The sequence below is a fragment of the Papaver somniferum genome, chromosome 8 (assembly GCF_003573695.1).
Source record: "Papaver somniferum cultivar HN1 chromosome 8, ASM357369v1, whole genome shotgun sequence".
NCBI classification, from domain to species: Eukaryota; Viridiplantae; Streptophyta; class Magnoliopsida; order Ranunculales; family Papaveraceae; genus Papaver; species Papaver somniferum.
Window position 1 is genome coordinate 41695684 of NC_039365.1, and position 18204 is coordinate 41713887.

At 36.0% G+C, this 18204-nt stretch overlaps 1 protein-coding gene across 4 annotated transcripts; it reads right to left on the reverse strand.

Annotated features, from left to right (window-relative positions):
• Nucleotides 1-59: 59 nt before the first annotated feature.
• On the reverse strand, nucleotides 60-15889 carry LOC113306748 (DExH-box ATP-dependent RNA helicase DExH7, chloroplastic-like). Of its 4 annotated transcripts, none has more exons than XR_003338817.1 (35): nucleotides 15540-15889; nucleotides 15337-15439; nucleotides 15049-15251; nucleotides 14632-14700; nucleotides 13066-13219; nucleotides 12569-12984; nucleotides 12131-12349; nucleotides 11843-11954; nucleotides 11533-11706; nucleotides 10912-10991; nucleotides 10361-10483; nucleotides 10057-10143; nucleotides 9454-9554; nucleotides 8447-8504; nucleotides 8095-8160; nucleotides 7868-7959; nucleotides 7552-7735; nucleotides 7154-7306; nucleotides 6910-7011; nucleotides 6645-6797; nucleotides 6439-6543; nucleotides 5990-6130; nucleotides 5822-5911; nucleotides 5661-5717; nucleotides 5187-5270; nucleotides 4529-4627; nucleotides 4296-4436; nucleotides 3980-4050; nucleotides 3459-3528; nucleotides 2651-2740; nucleotides 2170-2385; nucleotides 1594-1686; nucleotides 1126-1248; nucleotides 527-682; nucleotides 60-439 (listed from the first exon to the last, which is right to left on the reverse strand). XR_003338817.1 is itself a non-coding variant. In XM_026555658.1 (35 exons), exons 1-34 carry the CDS (start codon nucleotides 15858-15860, stop codon nucleotides 605-607), a joined length of 4428 nt encoding a protein of 1475 aa, XP_026411443.1. In that variant the 5' UTR covers nucleotides 15861-15889; the 3' UTR covers nucleotides 60-439; nucleotides 563-604. The 4 variants fall into 4 exon arrangements, 2 of the variants coding, with proteins under 2 accessions (XP_026411443.1, XP_026411444.1); XR_003338818.1 differs by having other exon boundaries at nucleotides 15337-15455; nucleotides 15540-15656; XM_026555658.1 differs by having other exon boundaries at nucleotides 563-682.
• Nucleotides 15890-18204: the final 2315 nt, after the last annotated feature.

An 18204-nucleotide genomic window follows, 5' to 3' on the forward strand; every position in this document is an offset into this window, starting at 1 on the left:
ATACTATGAGATTAGTCTCAATCTACGTATATGAAGGACAAGATCCTCAACCCTCTGACTAAAGGAAGATGTAATTTGTTATTTAATTGCATCTTTCCTTTCTGTGTGTACAAGTTGACAAAATATTGATCCGTTTTCAATATATTTATATTAGGAATCCATCAATTACATGAATTACAAAATTCCAACCTATGTACACAAGAGCCAGTGCCTTGTGGCACCAATGAATGTAACTTTGTGTTGATGTAGTATCATTGAAGTTTCACTTATTCGTTGTCTCATTTTCTTTGTTCTTGAAGTTGAGCCAAAACAATTTTTTAGAGAGTCAGGACCAGGTTGCAAATATTGTAGTCCGTCCAAGTAAGATGCAACGATGTCACTGCTGAATATTTCACATGGTTTCCACCAAGACCATCAAAAACTAGCATGAACACCCATACTGCAGAGACAAGGACACGTCAAATAAAGCTCAATGGAATGACAGAAAACAAAAAAGAGATGCATTCAGATTAAAGGTAAAGCAAACCTAGGAATATGTAGTTGAAAGATAAGCTCAAAAAACCTGTCCCATGGGAATCCACTGTACCCTGTATACAATCTCTAATTATTTCTGAGCTTTTTCTTCTTCTAGAAGTAGATGAATGATGGATCTGACGACTTCATTCTCAATAACAGCTGAGATCTGAAAAAGAGAAAGTTTAAGCTCAAATTCAAGGCTGCATTGGTTGATTATAAACACTATGTGGAGGAGGTATCAACAAAGAAGCAAATATTAATGTATCGGATTATGAGGCAGCAGCTGAGCAATGTTGCAAACGATGCCCAGGATAGATCTAGTTAGGTGCAGATAAACATTTTAGTCAACATAACTGATCAAGCTATATCATCACTGTCCACACATATGCACGGCATTGGGGAAATTCATTCAAACAAACTTTTTATCGACTGAAATATCATGAGCTCAAATTATGATAAAATACAACAAAAACAGAACTGCGATTTCTAGCTAATGAATTCAGTAATTGAGGTTAAAACTGTTAAAGCAATCTACAACAATACATAGATGCGGTTGAACTCCTGTTGCCTGAAATGCTCTTCAAGCAAAGTTATGGAAATGTTATATACCTCTGGTTTTCTGATCAGCTCCTCCAGAACGGAATGAAGTGTTGACCTAAGTTCCTTGAATAGAACGGCAATTTGGGCTGGTGCTAAAAGTTTTAACCAACCATCTATAGAAACCAGTCCAGTCTGCAATAGTAAAACAAACAACACAGCCACTTTATTAACTGAGAAAGCGCACAAGAAAGGATATCATCACTCTTAGGTCTTGACTCCGCAATAAAAGGCTAAAAATAGAATTGTACTTTACCAAATGATACTATAAGTATCTGCCAGTTGATTCTTAAAATATTCATCAGATAAAGCTAGAACAAATTGTAGCTAAATGACCAAGGTTCACATGCTGCTGCAACAATTGATTTTCATGAAAAGCAGTATTTTCTACAATGGACACCTAGTGTGCTAAGTATTTAGCCTGACACAAGCAAACATTATAGACAGACAATATTTGCACTGCAATTACTATAGCAATACCTGATGTTGGATGTTCATGGGACCGCCAAACAGAAGAATAGAGTAGGGAGAGATTATGCTAGTATCTCGCAGATATATTCTGTTGGTCTCCACCTGAGGGGAAAAAAAAAAGTAAATCGTCATTGGGCAATACATGGAATAAAAATGACTTTCTGGACTAAAGAATGTGGAGTGGTTATTAACTAAATGTAGTACATTATACACCAGTTCCAAAGAAGTAAATTAGACATAAAAGTCAAAATTCATAACATTTGAGTAAATATGATATACGCCTTGCAGAAAAACATCCAACTGGAGGATTGACCTAAGCATTAGAATCTGGAACATGATAGGTTACGCATGGTCGCATGGATAAGCTTCGCATGTCTTTTGGTTTCTATAAACGGGTCTCTAGTCGACTTTGAGGATTTCCACAAATGAAAACTTAACTGTTGAGCAGTTTTCCAGCTCGAATGAATACCACTATAGCAGATCATAACTCAAGTAAACCAAATGGCAATCAGCAGTCACACTGTCACAGTATAATGAACAATAACCCAGTGAGGAATTTCACAAAGGGCTAAAGAAAAAGCATACCTTTTCAAGGTAGACAAGAAATGGGTAGCGGTAAACTTTTGAACCATTATTGATAGAAGAGGGATGTATGTGAACTTGTCTTCTTCCATCATACCAAAACGGATTTCCCTTCGTTGCAGTACTAGTAACTTGCTGAAGATTTTTTCCTAGAGCTCCTCCAACAATTCCATCTTCAGTTGCAGCCACATTAGGATATAAACCTGCACATAAGATTGACTGAAAAAAAATATTGAGTTATGTCTCAGATGAATTGGTGCGACACACTCGAGTTCCTAATGTGAGATGAAAATCATACAATACATTGCAAAACCAATTCACAGTACAACCCACTGAAATATGGTCTAGACTCTAAGAAGACTACATTTTAACATGAGGATATATAATACAGAGGCAGAAGAAATGTTCTCTTAAAATATTGGTTTTAGGGAGATAATAATTGCGAAAAATAACTAATGTTGGAAATAGTAATATTAGAAGTTACCTTGATAACGGCAGATTGTTGCGAATATTTATTGAACGGTTGGGTCTTATCAGCAAACCAAGTGTCAAGTTTGTCTTTCATTTTGCCAGCCTGCTCCAAGTTATCCTCATTAAGGTCTCAATAGAAGAGTTCAATATACTCACAAACAATTTGTCTAACAGAGCACTCTTAATATTCAATAAGTGAAAGTTGAGCAGGTCACCAGATCAAATATAACAAATCAAATAGAGGTGTAGCAGCAACTAGGCCATTCCTAAGGAGGGTAGTATACCCCTTTATTAGTATTCTTCAGAGTTCAGACTTCAGTTTTGGTCCACTTTTGAATGAATGGGCTTAGACTCCAGATCATTAATATCTTTGTTAGTCGTTTTACATTTTACACTAACTTGATCGGTGGTTGCTCAAGTGGAATTCCATGAAGATCTATGATCTTAAGCTTTCTCTGGTGCTGAGCTACACTCCAAAAGTCTCAACATACAGCGAGTTGATAAATATATATACCCAAGGCGCTAATCTAGTTAGTCAAGTCGATGGAGCAAAATGCTTATGATTCATATTATAGAAAAACTTTATGATTGCACTTTGACCAGTAATATTCCAAAATGCGGTGCTTCAGAACACTGCTACAATTATATCGTTCTGATGAAGCATATTTTTGGAGATCAATAAACCAAATTTAAAACAATATCATATTATATGGTGGTAAAGATATTCTTTTCCAACTAGGCTAAAAAGATCTGTGACAAACATCATAAACTAATTGAAAACTGCAGTCAGATTGATAGTATGTAATTCGAGATTTTAGTACCTGGAAAGATTGTGGGAGATTGATGAACCCAATATCTGCTAACAAATTCCCAAATTGTATACGCAAATCCCTAAAACATCCGCAGACAAATTAGTGAAACAATAATGCTGCAACAATCTGATGTGATGTATGTGACGTTCATAAAACAAAATTTCACAGATCCACGAAGCATAGAGATAACAGAAGTTAGCAAAGCCATGCAAGAAAGTGAAGGCAATCTACTAGACTTTATTCTTGAGTTAGTCTGTCACTCTTAAGCTGCAATACTGAAATGATTGGTCTAGTGCTGAAAGCACCACCTCTGTTCATAATATCCATTTGCTAGATCGTTGATATATCTGCCTCTAATGCATGACTAGTCTCGGAATCAGTAGTACAACTATTGACAATTATTACCTTAGGCTTGCTGTTACACTATTGATAATATTGCTAGGACAGGAACTAGGTATATGAAAATAGAAATAAACAGGACATTTGGCAAACATGGAGTTGGAGAGTGAAAAATTGAAGAGAAGAAATACCTTGTCATGTGCATAACTGAACTGCTCAAGAAATGTTTACTGCAAAAATTTTGTGCAGCCTTTTCTCCTTTCTGCGAGAGCAATTAAACACAACCAGTTGTTACATCTGATTACACGCTTTGTGATTTTTATAAATGTAAAATCATTACAATGATCAGAATTTAATTTTGGATCTGTCGCCAATCAATCAGCTTTGCAGGAAACGAATTTATCATCCTTCATATGACTTCACCATTAGTTTTTAATTCATAAAGCATGGTAACCAGACTACAAGCACCAACTCCACAAAGAAGATAGATCATACAGGTTTACTAACCTCGCGTAAAATGTTTGCCCATTTGTTGTAAGCGACAACCATTACCAGGTGGTCAGACTGCCTATCACAATCATTTGTATCATTTGCACCATCCAGCTTATCAGTCAACAAAGACAATTTTGCTCTTTCAACACTTGCTTTCTGGAATTATATAGACTTACTATTAAAATTCTTTTAATATAGAGATATATGGTTGATAAAAGTAAAGAATTGGTATCGCTGATAGAATGGACCTCATCTTTTGGATACAGAAACGGAGATTTGTAGCTCAAAAATGATGAAATTGAAAGAATAGGGGAGAGACAACCAAACATTCCACCATATATCATCATCTGCAAACGAAACAAAAAGAAACTTGATTAAATATCTGTCAACAAAATAGAGGCACCAGTGTTTCTGTAGAAATTTGTTATGCATACCAACTAAACTCACACTTCGTATGTAATCAATTTCTTTAACAAAATACAGTGGTCTCCCTAAAGAATGGGTTGAGTTACAGATATACAAGATATATAAGCTAACGTACCCATTTCTGACATCCTCCGTATTAACCACCTAATGTAAATCACTATGCAGTATAACAAGTACAAACAAATGAAACCCACGGACTCTTGAATCGGATCCATGAGCACTTATTCTTGCAAGAAGTTTTATGAAGATTGTAAATGTGTCACAACTAAGAGTGTGAAAGCACACAAGGAAAAACCGAAAAAGGTATTCGTTGGAAATTTATGGACCGGATAAAAGAAATACCAGTTAGTTTGATGTTTGGACAAAAATACAAAAAGTGAAAATCTTAGAAGAATTTCAAAAGGCAACTAGGGGAATTAAATCCAAGCAAAGACATAGATCAAAAAGAAAAGTAATCAAAATTACTATCAGCAACCAAACCTTTCCTATCAAAACATCAACAGGTAGTTTGGCTAAATGATGCCCAAGAGGTGTCAGCTCTTCATCCCCTTCCACAGCACCAACCTAATTCCATTGCCATATAACAACAATCACACATACAAAAGAAATATTTGTCAGTCTGAAGTTTGCTAGAATCTGGAGATATATTAAGATTGTGTGGAACAGCTAATCACATGAAACTACTGTAGTACTGTTATACATGAACTGTATAGTGAGATTATCTTTAGAGCTCCAGTTATTTTTCTCGGAAAAGAATAGGCACACACATAATGTTGTGCAAAAGCATATACGTTTCTCGACTTAGACATCTAACATCACATATGGACAAACTTTTGAGAAAAAAAAAGTTAAACCCTACTTTTAGAAAGTTCAAATCACAGTCGATACAAAAAAAAACAGATCTAGCTGATCCAAGACTGAAATTTCTGTTTTGCAAATAGAAATTCGAAGTACCTCATATAATATAGAAAGTGCTGATGAAATAGCTTCTTCCCTTGGAGGTTCTATTGCCTGCACATGTAAAACCCAAGCTAAGACGTTAAAAACATAAATAATAAACAACCAGATTTCCAAATCAAGGTATAAAGTCTCAGGGAGAAAGAGACTAAAATCACCTTTAGAAGGAACGGTTTAATATATCCAAGAGAAAGAGACTTGATTTGTAGACATAATTCCACTAACGGCATGCGCAACATCTCAGGTACCTATAAAGATAAAGCATTTCAGTTTTTATTTCTCATACCAAAACGTCCAAAACCTTTAGTCGTGTGGTGATACAATACCTGAAATGAACGCATGATCTTTTCGAATCTGTAGCGCGTGTATAAGCAGAAGCAAATTCCAGGTTTTACTCTACCAGCTCTTCCACGACGTTGCTTTGCATTTGCCCTAGATATCCAATCCTCTACCATGCTTGACAATTTCTAACAGAAACAAATTACTTAATCAGCACCTTGAAATTACATTCTAGACATACTGGCTTGAAAAAATTGAATGGTGAAATGGAGAAAGGTATTAGGGATACCGCGACTAAAAATTTGGAAGTTTTATCTCACTGCTAATAAACCCACAAATAAGAGATGATGCGATATATTTTAGCAATTTAGGAGTAATAAGAGGAGAGCCCAAAAATACAAGAAAGGAGAACTTTAAGACCCCTCCAGGACTCGAAAACAACTAATCAAGATTTTATAACTTCAAAACTTTTAAGAATTAGACGAAGAAGAAGAACCTTCTGTGGGTTGTAGCGATTTTCCTTGTGCTTTCCACAATCGACTACATAGACAACATCATCAATGGTTATACTGGTTTCTGCAATATCTGTGGCAACAATAACCTGCATCAAACAAACACAGAGAAGAAAACCCAGATTAACTATTACTATCAAATAAAGACATGCCACTACAAAAACTACTAACATTATGTCAAAGCAATCACCTTGCGTATATTCTCTGGGGGAGTTAAGAACACTTTTCTTTGATCACCAGATGCCAAAGAGGAATGTAGAGGGAGAAGCCAATCAGACGATAACCCACCAAACTGGTACGAAGCAGAGAGTTTGTCGAGCAACGCGTAAATTTCTGCAACTCCCTACAAGAAAGGTAAATGAAAGTTAATGAGCATCAGTAAATAACATTTCGCAATAACTTCGCCATAGATTGTTCAACTGATAAAGTACATGGCTTAGAGCTGTAGGACTCACAGGTAAAAAAACTAGTATGGCACCTGGAGGATAGCTTTCATCAACATGACAAACCAAGTCCTCAAGGAGATCATAGTCAATAACATCTTCATTTAAATTTTTCTACCCAAACATAATAACCAAACACGTTGTTAGAAATATCGAGTAAAGACGGCATTCAGAGAAACCACTGTTAAATGTATTTGATATATCAACTCATAGAAACTGGAATTTAAGTCAATGAAGAATACACTAAGGCCTTTACCAGATTATTTCGAGTTCTTTCATTGTAAGTCTGGTAAGAACTTGGATCATAATGAGGGTTAATATCATGCTCAGAGAGTACAGCGTCATCCCCCCAAGCAGATAGCACAAGGTTCTTTTTTCCCCTGTGGTTGTCCACAGGATTTCCTCGAAGCTACACAAAGAAAGATTTCACAAGTTAGAGTATTTGAAATCTACGTTCGGCAAATACCTAATGATATATTGGTATAAGATAACCATGTACAGTTACCAGAACACATGAGTTGTTCTTGTGGAAGTATCTAGAAGTAAAAAAGAGAAGATCCAAACAAGGGTTTCACGTTTAATTGTAAAAAAGATAGATATTTGGCCGAGGTACACATCCACAAATCCAACTAGCGAGACCAAACAACAGCAAACCTTTTCTTTAGTTGCGGACATGTTATTCATAGAAGCTGGAGAATCCGAAGAAAGGCAATAAGTGAGATTTTCATAGACATCTTCGAGGAAATACGTGGACACAGGATGCGTTCTTCCTTCTGCGTTAATAACGGGGCAGTTCCCAAAGTATTTGGAGAACAAAGTTGAATCGACTGTTGCAGACCTAAACATGGAAACAGAAATTAGAGAACCAAACAATTCAATACTAATCAAAAAAAAAAACTAGGTTAAACCCATGAGCAATGACATGGGATATGCAAGAGCAAGTTAATATCCGCTGTGTGCGAAAACATACATGAGGACAACTTTCAGTTTGGGTGTGGATTCTGTTGACTGAGCAGCTTGTTTTTCAATCAGGTTCTTCAGAACGACGAGTAGAAAATCACCCTGTTACAGAAGTAACCAATCAATTTAACTGGAAAGTAGATTGTATTTCATGGAAATGGTATAATGAAAAAGAATAAATGGCTAACATTTAGGCATACAGCATTAGTAAATAAAACACATATTTGACCAACTCACCAACAGAGATCGTTCATGTACTTCATCAACTATTACATGGGTGATACTGGCCAAGTTTTTGTCCCCCTACAAAGTCAAAGAACTATCATGAAAGAAAATAATACAGGACAAATACACATCCCCACGTACAACAAAGAGATATAAAAAAATTCGTTGTTCCAGACACATACAAAGAAAACAAACATTATAATAACAAAAACAAGGTCCATATATGTATGTATATGTATCACTTTCTTGATTTGATAGAAGAGCTGGCACATATTCGCTATCTATGAGTCTCACTTATAGTTTTGGATGAAGGGGAATTGACAAAACAATAAGCAACCCAACCATTAGAAGAATAATAACTTACTGCGAGCTTCCTAAGAAGGATGCCTGTAGTGCAAAAGAGAAGTCTTGTTTTCTCACTCCTGAATATCACAAGAAAATATGCACAAAAAATCCAAGCATCAGAGAGAATATATTGGCAGATATTTATTTTGGGTACAGGACATATAATTATGTAAAACCAACATAGGGTTAAACTATAGCGTTATCTTTTTAAAGAATAATACTTGTAGTGGCACGAAGCATAAACGAAAAACTATCCGTGACAAGCCAAGGAAAGAAAAAGAAAATGTTGTCGTCCATGAAAGATTAACAATTCTCCCAATTAATTGTAAAAGGCCGAATCAACACCAAGTGCAGCATGCAAGATGCTGCTAAACAACAAGCTGGGAAATACGGCAATCCAATACACTTCGAAAATCTAGAAATATTAACAATAGGATAGTCACATTGATGTCTCCAACTCAGAAGTGAACTATAAACACTAGTGAAAATCCTAGGCATTCAAACTGAAACAAAACTACAGCATGCAGTTACTCTTCTTTACTCGAATCAAGACTCAAGAGTAGATGGGGGTAATACTAATAGTCCAATACATGAAGAAAGTTTGATATTTAAGAAGGCATGTCAAAGTTGATTCATTTGAAGTGTCTAATTCTGTCTCAAAAATACCAATTAGGCAACCAATTCAAGCATTACTAATGTGTCACGGGTCGTGCCTATCTACTGAAAACAAACATCTGGTTCCAGCATTAGTTGCAAAAAGTTCGGGTGACATGAAGCAGTGTCCTCTAACTATTGCAAAACTGACAATGGTGATGTTCAAAACATGAAAATTGAAGCTGAAACAGTATATTTGTATCCAGGTATTTAAAAACCAAACAGAATATACTAACAACAATTAAATAGGAAATACAGTTTGTTTCTGTTTTTTTTTTTTTTTTTTTTTTTTTTTGTGAAGCAGAAGTACAGTTATTTATGAAGCAGAAAGTTTTACTTATCTAATTCAATACCAAAGAGATGCATAAATACCTTGCACTATCAAGACGAACCTGGTAACCAACCAAGGAACCATCTGATCCTGGTGATGGTTCACATCGCTCATCCGCAACTCTTTCTGCGACAGATATTGCCTACACGAAAAGCACAAAATCAAACCAAAATTTAGATGCGTATGGCTAAAATTTCCGCACCTAATAATATTACAAGGAATAAAATATGGATGAACTCTGAATTGTATATTGTCCTGTACAAAATTCAATCTTCTCATCATAGCTTGCATTTTTCTCAAAAACACATCACGAGACATACCGGTTGCAGTTCAAATAAAAATGAGTTTAATTAGTAACAGACGGTGTTATAGCTAGGCTAGACATGACATTTTATCAGTTTGCCAACAAAGATAAATTAGATAAATATATAAAATGCAAAAGATAGATGGGAGTAGAAGAAGAACGATTCATACATCCCCACCTCTCATTCTTATCTAAGAAGAGCCAAATTACCTCATTGTTAGGTACAAGAGAACTGCAGTTGTTATTCATACATATTTATTATACCTAATTATGGTTGAAGCAAAATTAGGTTTGGGCATTATATAGTACTAACCTATAAAGTCGAGTAGGAAATCCGTACCGCTATTCTCCTTGGCTGTGTACAAACAATATTACAGTATCCACCACGTCCTGCTTCAATCATGTCATCCAGTAAGAATTGCGGCACCTACAGAAAAGTACGTATGGGTATACATCCCGTCAGTTCTTCGCAATGACGGTAATTAACACACATAACCATGAGATAACATATTGTTGAACATATTTCTATTTGTGCCACCTATGCTAACTTCTAAGTTATTTCATTATGGGTGCCAAAAGTAATTCTAGGATCTAATTAGTTATTTTTCAGGTCTAAAAAATTAGGGCCAATGTCTATTAATTACCTGTGTGGTCTTTCCGCAACCTGTTTCACCGCAAACAACAAGAACATCATTATCTTTCAGTAACCGCAACATATCCCCCTTCAATTCTGCTATCGGAAGAGAAGCTCTGGCTTTTAACATGTCCTATAGAATCAGTAGAAAAGAAAATGCAGTAAAGAATTGTTATTCTTATACCACAACCAGAAAAGTGCACAAAGAAGCATTAACGGTTATGCAGTTGAGCACTGTTAAGAAATTAAACAATGAGAATCTTGAATAACAACATCCTCCTTCATTCAGAGAAACTTTTACTGAAGCTGAGATGAAGATTTGTATTACTGCCCCGGTTGGACATCTCAGTATGTCAACTTACTACAATCGATCAAAAAAAAAAACTTACTACAATGCCGAAAATATCGACCGTTCAAACCTTGAACATAATTGAAGTATTCAACTACAGAAAGAAACAAATAAAATGCAGAAGAGTCCTTTTAAATAAAAAAAATAAGAGAACCAATTGCAAAAGCATACTACTGTATGACTAGACAGACAAGAAGCAGATGATCACAAACCTTATATCTCTGTGTCTTTGATTTCTTCACTTGCTCTTGTCTCAAATAAGCACTGTCTTTTTCCTTGTAGTTATTAGTTTCTATAAGTTCAGTACAAATTAAGGAAAGATGATAAACAATCAGAAAGAAGATTAAGATGATTAACAATCAGTAAGAAGATTAATAAAATGCTGGAAGCTATAACAAAAAGACGAGCATATCAATTATGACTAATAACATAGCCCATTAAACCATGTGAATTTAATATAAAGCGTGTTAGTGTATAAGATGAATACTTGACAAACATCAGCCTGATTGGCTAAATTAGTTGTCGGAATAATATTAGATTGTATAGTCCAAATCATAAACCTGCGGAATCATCTCTTGGGGTGAAAAGTGTGCTTGAGGCCTTACAAACAGAAAATGCCGATGGATAAGAGAACTTCCCTTTCAGATGAGGAAAAAAAATCAAGCATGTAAGATTTTTTTGCGAAAAGTAAGTATATTTGGTTCCAGTTGTGTTAATGTGCACTAACTAATTTTACTTTTGAACCTTTTGCTATCTTTCTCCAATTTTTTGTGTTACAGCTGGTGACAAGATATAGACTCGAAATAAGATGAAACTAATTATAACAAACTTACTCTTTGTTTTTGACTCCAGATCTTCTTGAACATGTGATTCTTCAAGCTTTCCTTCAAAAATGTTCGTGGTATGCACAAAAGCATTTGATCCGGGACTCTCGGCACTCAGCAATGAATCCACAAAATTAGCTCTTCTAGATTCCATACTATCTTCTATTCTGGTGAACGACTCTCCTATAAATTTATTTATGCATGTCAGCCCACTAACTCAGTTGTATCATTAAGAGAAAAAAAAAAGCAACCCGTAATGTGCTAGGAAAATGTATGTATATATATATATATATACATATATAAGCATGTGCGAGGTTACCTTCCTCAAATCTTCTAACAAACGAGGAGTATGGCTCTGTAACTAGATTGTGAATAGGAAGTTCTGGAAATAATTGATGTAGTACAAATGTAGCAACTCTATTTTGTGCGTCCTGCAACGAATATCTTTTCAGCTTAAACAATACAGTTTATCTGCCCAATATAAAAGCTAAATCTTTAAAAGTGGATCGAGGTGCTTATGTTTTTTTTAACTCATCCATCAACTAAAACAAGGAGGAAACAGTACACCACTGTAAATTACATATCATCTGAACAAAATCAATAATACCTCAGCTGATTCAAATGATTCTTCTGGGTCAGGAAGCTGAAGGGTAATCAAACCTCCATGTTTTCTGCTCTTACCCCGACCACTAGCAGTACGCAATACACTGGCAGCGTAGCTGTATCTACCTACTTTTCCAGTCAACTTTTTGAACTTCGGTGCGTCCCATCCTAACCTTTGACAGAGCTGATGAAGGACCGCCTTTGGAAGCTTTGGTGGATCCCCCTGTTCTTCAAGAGAGCATCACAGATCAAAAGAAATACTTCAATTCTAATAGCAGAACTGATTAATCAAATAACTGAAGTAATTTCTATACAAATTTTTGACAAATGCTTTAGTGCGAATTCAAATCTCAAGTATCAGTGCTGCAATAAACTAATTATTAGCAGCATAAGTAAGCAAAATTGAATTAATTGAAAAGAGTCTCATATCGGATTTCTTCACCTTTTTCCATATTTCATCAATCTTGGATGAAAAGTAACCACCAGACAATAGTGCCGCCTTTTCTTTCTTTTGGGAATTCAACACTTCTGGAGGTAAACTTGCGCTTGCAGAGGTTTCTTCGCAGAATAAATCACCAAGCTCTACCTCTGCCTCCTCGTCTTGCTTAGAAATAATTTCCTGGACTGGTACATGATCAGTAGCACGATCCCATTCTTTAGAGCAGCTATGGTCCATACCATCTTCATTAACTGGAAGCACAACATGATCGCTGAAGAAATCTGGCATATTTTCCCCATCGCATAATTTTTTGGTCTCAGGGTCACTGGTAGCCTTGAATTCACAAATGATATCTTGGGAAACATCAGCAGATGCAACTTCATTTTCCATCCCTGAATCCAGAATGTCATCAGACAGGCCTGCATAGATAATACATGTAAATATCAAAATTGGCAATGAATGTTGATGTTTAAGACAAAACAGTAAGACTGAGAAAAAACCTAGAGCAGACATCTCCTGCTTAAGCTTGCGAATTATATTGCCTGCCTGTTCCTGACTTTTCTTATCCTTTTTCTCTTTGGCTTCTGCAGCTTCTAACCTCGCAATGTGGTACTCTTTTGCAATTGAAATAGCACGTAAGCTGGGATCAGAGGTCTAGCAATATGAAAGAAGTCCATGGTCAGCATCACAAGAGCAGGAATGTCGCAGTATATGACCATTTTAAGTATGTATGTGACAACAGATACCATGCTACAAATAAAGGTAACAAGAGTCACACAGTTACACGCATGGATTTTGATTAATTTAATCAGTTTATTTGTAATTAGGAATCCAGCCCGCCCTAACCCCGTTACAATATACACTCCTACACTAAGAGGAATATAAGATGAGTTTTACGAGGGTCGAACCATCAACCTCCGACATGGGGAGGAAGATAGGATTTCATGCTACTAAAGGACGGTCCATCAAAGTAAGAATAATAAATACTCGTTTAGGTGGAAATAGACAAAACATTGATGCCTTGCTTTAAACTACAAGTACAACTGTATAAGTATCTGGGCATCTACTGTTTCTATAGACGTTGAACAAAAAATACGTAGCTTTATATTATACAATAATAAATAAGTATATATGATAAAATCCCTTTAGAGTGACACTAGCAACTCCTTTTGAATACTTGTGATGCCAACAAAATGAAATGCTGAGCTTTTGGCGAAGGACTACCTAGGTACAAGTTTAATGAGGTTGCAACAGATAATAATGACTATAAGATTGGATTTCGATATTCTATACATATGCTGATGATAAATGAAATAAAATGTGCGACGAGTTCGTAGCTATTTTGGATACCAATCCAACTGACCGCAGAGAACATCAAACTGATAATGAAAGTAAATAACCTTAGGATAACATGGCACACAACACACCAAATTTTCATCTGCATATTACGTATCTTGCTTCTATGAAGATCTTAAATTACTTATATCCCAATGAAGGTTTGGTTAGAAGTATAGAACTGTACAGTGTATACAGACAGAAAACATATTTTGGGTGGAGACTAGAGGTTTGTTTTACACTGGGTGTTAGAGACAATTGGGACTAGAGATCAAGGTAGCAAACTACCACATTTGATGGGGAAAAAACACTCGAAAAAAAATTGCAATTTGGCACTTGCAGCTATTTATCTCAGTAGTTTTAATTCGGCAAGTAGAAGGGTGGAAATCTCTCATATTAAAGGTTTGAACTCAGGCTATGGAGCGCATAGCATCTTACACGCTTACTGCTTTACTAAGCTAGGTTTGGGTGAAATCTTAAGAAAGTACTTGAACCATAAGGAAGAAAACAGTAACTTACCTATCAGAAGTGACAGGGGCATTTAATCAGAGTGCAGCAACAAAAACTACAGACAGCATGGAGCAACTCAAAATGAAACTTACTTGCAGAAACAATGTAAGCACATGGGCAGCTCTTGATAAATTTACATTTACACATATACAGTATATTCATCAATTTAGTTCATTAAGCACTAGTAACAATGTTAACAACTTGGTAAGGTAGACAAATACCTCTTTGGGAGAATCTTTGGCAATGTAATGATTAGGATTGTAATCGTCTGTCCTACTTTCCCAATCATCCTGTAAGTAATGCAAGGTATGTAAGAATTTCCGTAGAAACATGCAGCACTACAGTTGTTGTGTTTAATCTATGTCTATTAGTATGGCCAAATGAAATGTGAGTAGTCTTCTTCCACATAACACCGAGTGATTTTAGTCAATAAGCAAAGATATCGGGAAACTCATAATTTAGATTTTTTTTCCTGAGTTCCACTGTTTCATATGACATCTACTGTGCACAGGCTGTTTAATGCATATGTGGTTGTTCTATAATACATATCGTTCTGAGGATTTTTTATGCTTATGCTGTTTGCCTATAGAACTTATATTGAGATAATAATAATGTCATTAAAAGTCTCAATTAAGTACCTCTTCCTCTTCCTGTTGCTCCATGTACTGACGAATCCAATCAGCTTGAGACGGTTGCCGCAAATCCAAAGTCTTGTCATCAACATTCCCTTTAGTTCTAATCGAAACTCCATCCATTGGTTTATCAATTACTCTAGATTGATTAGATGAAGGAACCCAATCATCCCTAGAACCAGATATAATACTCACCGATCCTCCTAACCCTGCACCAAACAAGTATCAATTGTCAGTAGAAGAACCACGAGTAGCTTTCGATATATACATAACCTCATAATGCATGTACTATACCTTCATTGCTGATAGGAGTACCAGTAGAAAACTTTAACGGCAACTCATTTCCAGGAAGATTTAAGCAAAGCCAATCAAGTACATCCTCAAATGTAGCTCCATCCTAAAAAACCAAAACCCTAAATTAAGGTTTAAACCCAAATTTAAAACTAACGTAATAACAACTGAAACCCTAAATAAAAATTGGGAACATAGAAATTTACATGGATATTAGAAAGAGAAAGTTCAATTTGGTCTGATGTAAATCCTTCGCAAGAAAGCTTTTCGTAAATAGTTCGAAGTCTTTTAGCTTTTTGAGCTTTGGAAATGGTTTCACCACCACCAGCACCAGCGGTGGAAGTTGTAGTGGTGGTGGACTTGTTGTTGTTTGATTTGTTAAGTAAAAGGCTTCGTAATCTTTGTTCATTCTCGGCTGATATTTGAAGTTTGGGACCTGAATTAGAAGATGATGATGAAGCTGGGGTTTTTTTCTTCTGGTTTTGCTTCGATTGTTGATTTTGCTGTGGTTTCTTTTTTGGTGCCATTTTTTCCCTTTCTTTGAGAGAGATGACTCATCACTATTGGCCGGTCTTAAATTGTCAATAGCACCACCAGCGGTCCAGCACCACCATGTTGTTCGCAGCAGTGGCGAAGCGAGGCAGTAAGTAACTGGTAATGGGCTATTAAAGAAAGGAAAAAAAAGGAAATTTATCATTTGGTCCTAGGCCCAAATAAGTAGGGGTAGTCGGTAGGGGTGTGCAAAAAAATCGGAACCGCGAATTTCATCCGTATCCGTCCGCAAAATTGCGGGTGAAACTCAATCCGCAAGAGTTATGGGCCGGACACGGTGAGATTCTTAAATCCGCACGTTTATACGGTTTGGTTGCGGTTGGACTTTACAATCCGCGGATTTACCCGCACTGTAGGGTAATAAGGGAATTTGATAGAAATATTTAGGATAGTTAGTAAACTCTAGGGGCCGTAAAAACATACACCCAGAAGAACAAATATCCATTGTAAAAAACTATAACAGACTTAGTAAACTCAAGCAGTTTGCAGTTCAAAATGAAACATGCCAACAATAAAAGATTTAATTACCAGATCTTGATCGTTTGAAATTAGGATTACAACATTCTCTGACACTTGAGATTGTTTCTTGATTTTGCTATTAGGAGAAGGAAGTGTAAACAAATGGAGCCAATTCCAACACAATTAAACTTCAGAAGGTACACAACTAGATTTTCGTTTTGAACCAACTACCCAAGTGCTTAACAGGATATGAAGCATCCGTGAGCAAAACTTAAAGATCTAGTATGTTTGGGGTGTTGATGACAATATCCTTCTTTCTATTAGTACAATCAAGGTAAAAGGTTTCGGTTCATATCTAATTGAAGGAGGACTCGAAACTAGTTCTCTCATGTTATTTTGGGTTTTACTTTTTTTTTTCTATCTAAATCCGTGGTTAATCCGCATCCGGCCCGTATCATCCGTTGATCCGCGGATTTGAAATCCGCGGGTGATTGGACCGGACACGGTTGGATTTTTCAAAATTAACGGATTGGACGCAGGTGACCCCTAATCCGCAGCCGTCCGTCCATTGCACACCCCTAGTAGTCGGATTCCGGGGTCCTCTCCTGCTATAAATAGTTCATTTTCTTAATGGATGAATACTGTTTTACTGCTTTAAATTTCCACTACAAGAACTGTCAAAAATCTTTGAGATTTACACGTGGACGGTATGGAAATACAGATGTATTGTGGTTTTTGATAAAGTACATGTGAATCCATATGAAATTATTACTCTGACTCATAGAAACATATCTGAACGGGAAAACCATGTGACTGATATCAATTTGGTCCAAAGCCAAAGCTGAGGACCATTGAATGTTGGAAGTGTCCAGATAATGGATGGGAAAAATAAATATTGATGTCTCTTTTGATAAAAACTCTATTACTAATATAGCAGGATTATGACTAATCTTAAGGAATTGTAAAGGTGGCTTTGGAGTTGGAGCAGCAAAACGAGTCACATTAACAACATTAGATGAGGAGCACGATGAAGCTCTAACTGTCCTGGAAGAGGTGGAATGGGCTATAGCAAAAGAGATTCAGCAATTGCATTTGGAATCAGTAGCAATAGTGTTTCAGCCATAAATGGATCTTTAAGCAGTATTAGTTGGACTATAATCAATATTGTCCAGGATTGTTTGATTAAGCTTATTTCTATTAATAAATGGGTATGTAAATCTGTCAAGAGAACTGCAAACTTTTGTGCGGATACCTTAGCTAAGTATGCTAGAGAAAATTTTGTAAATGACGAATGGTCTTTACCTACAGCATTTCTTATGGAAGACTAGGAGAATGACTATAACTCCATGACAGTTTGATTCTATCAATACATATCTTTTCCTATAAAAAGAAAAAGCAGCAATAGGTAGACTTAAAGGAACTAGATAATAGGGATATCAACAATAGGATCAGAAAGGGTGAGGTATAAGTGGGTAGATGATGTGTTCTTATTGGTTTTTCCCTGCATATCTATTTCTGAGATATTAGGACTTCAAAGTAAATCATGAAAAATTTAAACTTCAAACACATACTCTAATTCATATTAATTGCGTTCATTCATATTAGTCCTTTAAAATTCTTTATTTCTTTCGTGTTTTTGCAGGAAAAAAAATCTTCAAACCTTCTGAAATTTGGTTGATTAGCTTTCTGGCAATCATGCTATGGTTGTAGGGATCGATTTTAATAAGAAATCCGAGGGGATCTGTATTCACATAGACTTAAAGGGGATATGTGATTAAAAGAGCATCCATATAAGATTGAGGGAATACACAAACGCAATGCAATCTGCTGGAATGACATCGATAAACTTAAACTTCAAGG

What these genes read in the sequence shown, in the direction of transcription:
- LOC113306748 (XM_026555658.1), bottom strand. Translation starts at nt 15,860, where the DNA reads ATGGCACCAAAAAAGAAACCACAGCAAAATCAACAATCGAAGCAAAAC. An exon ending in CCAAAGATTCTCCCAAAGAG is followed by an intron (nt 13,220 to 14,631) that starts GTATTTGTCTAC and finishes TCATATTGCTAG; the next exon opens with ACCTCTGATCCCAGCTTACG. An exon ending in TCTGGAGTCAAAAACAAAGA is followed by an intron (nt 10,992 to 11,532) that starts GTAAGTTTGTTA and finishes CTGAACTTATAG; the next exon opens with AAACTAATAACTACAAGGAA.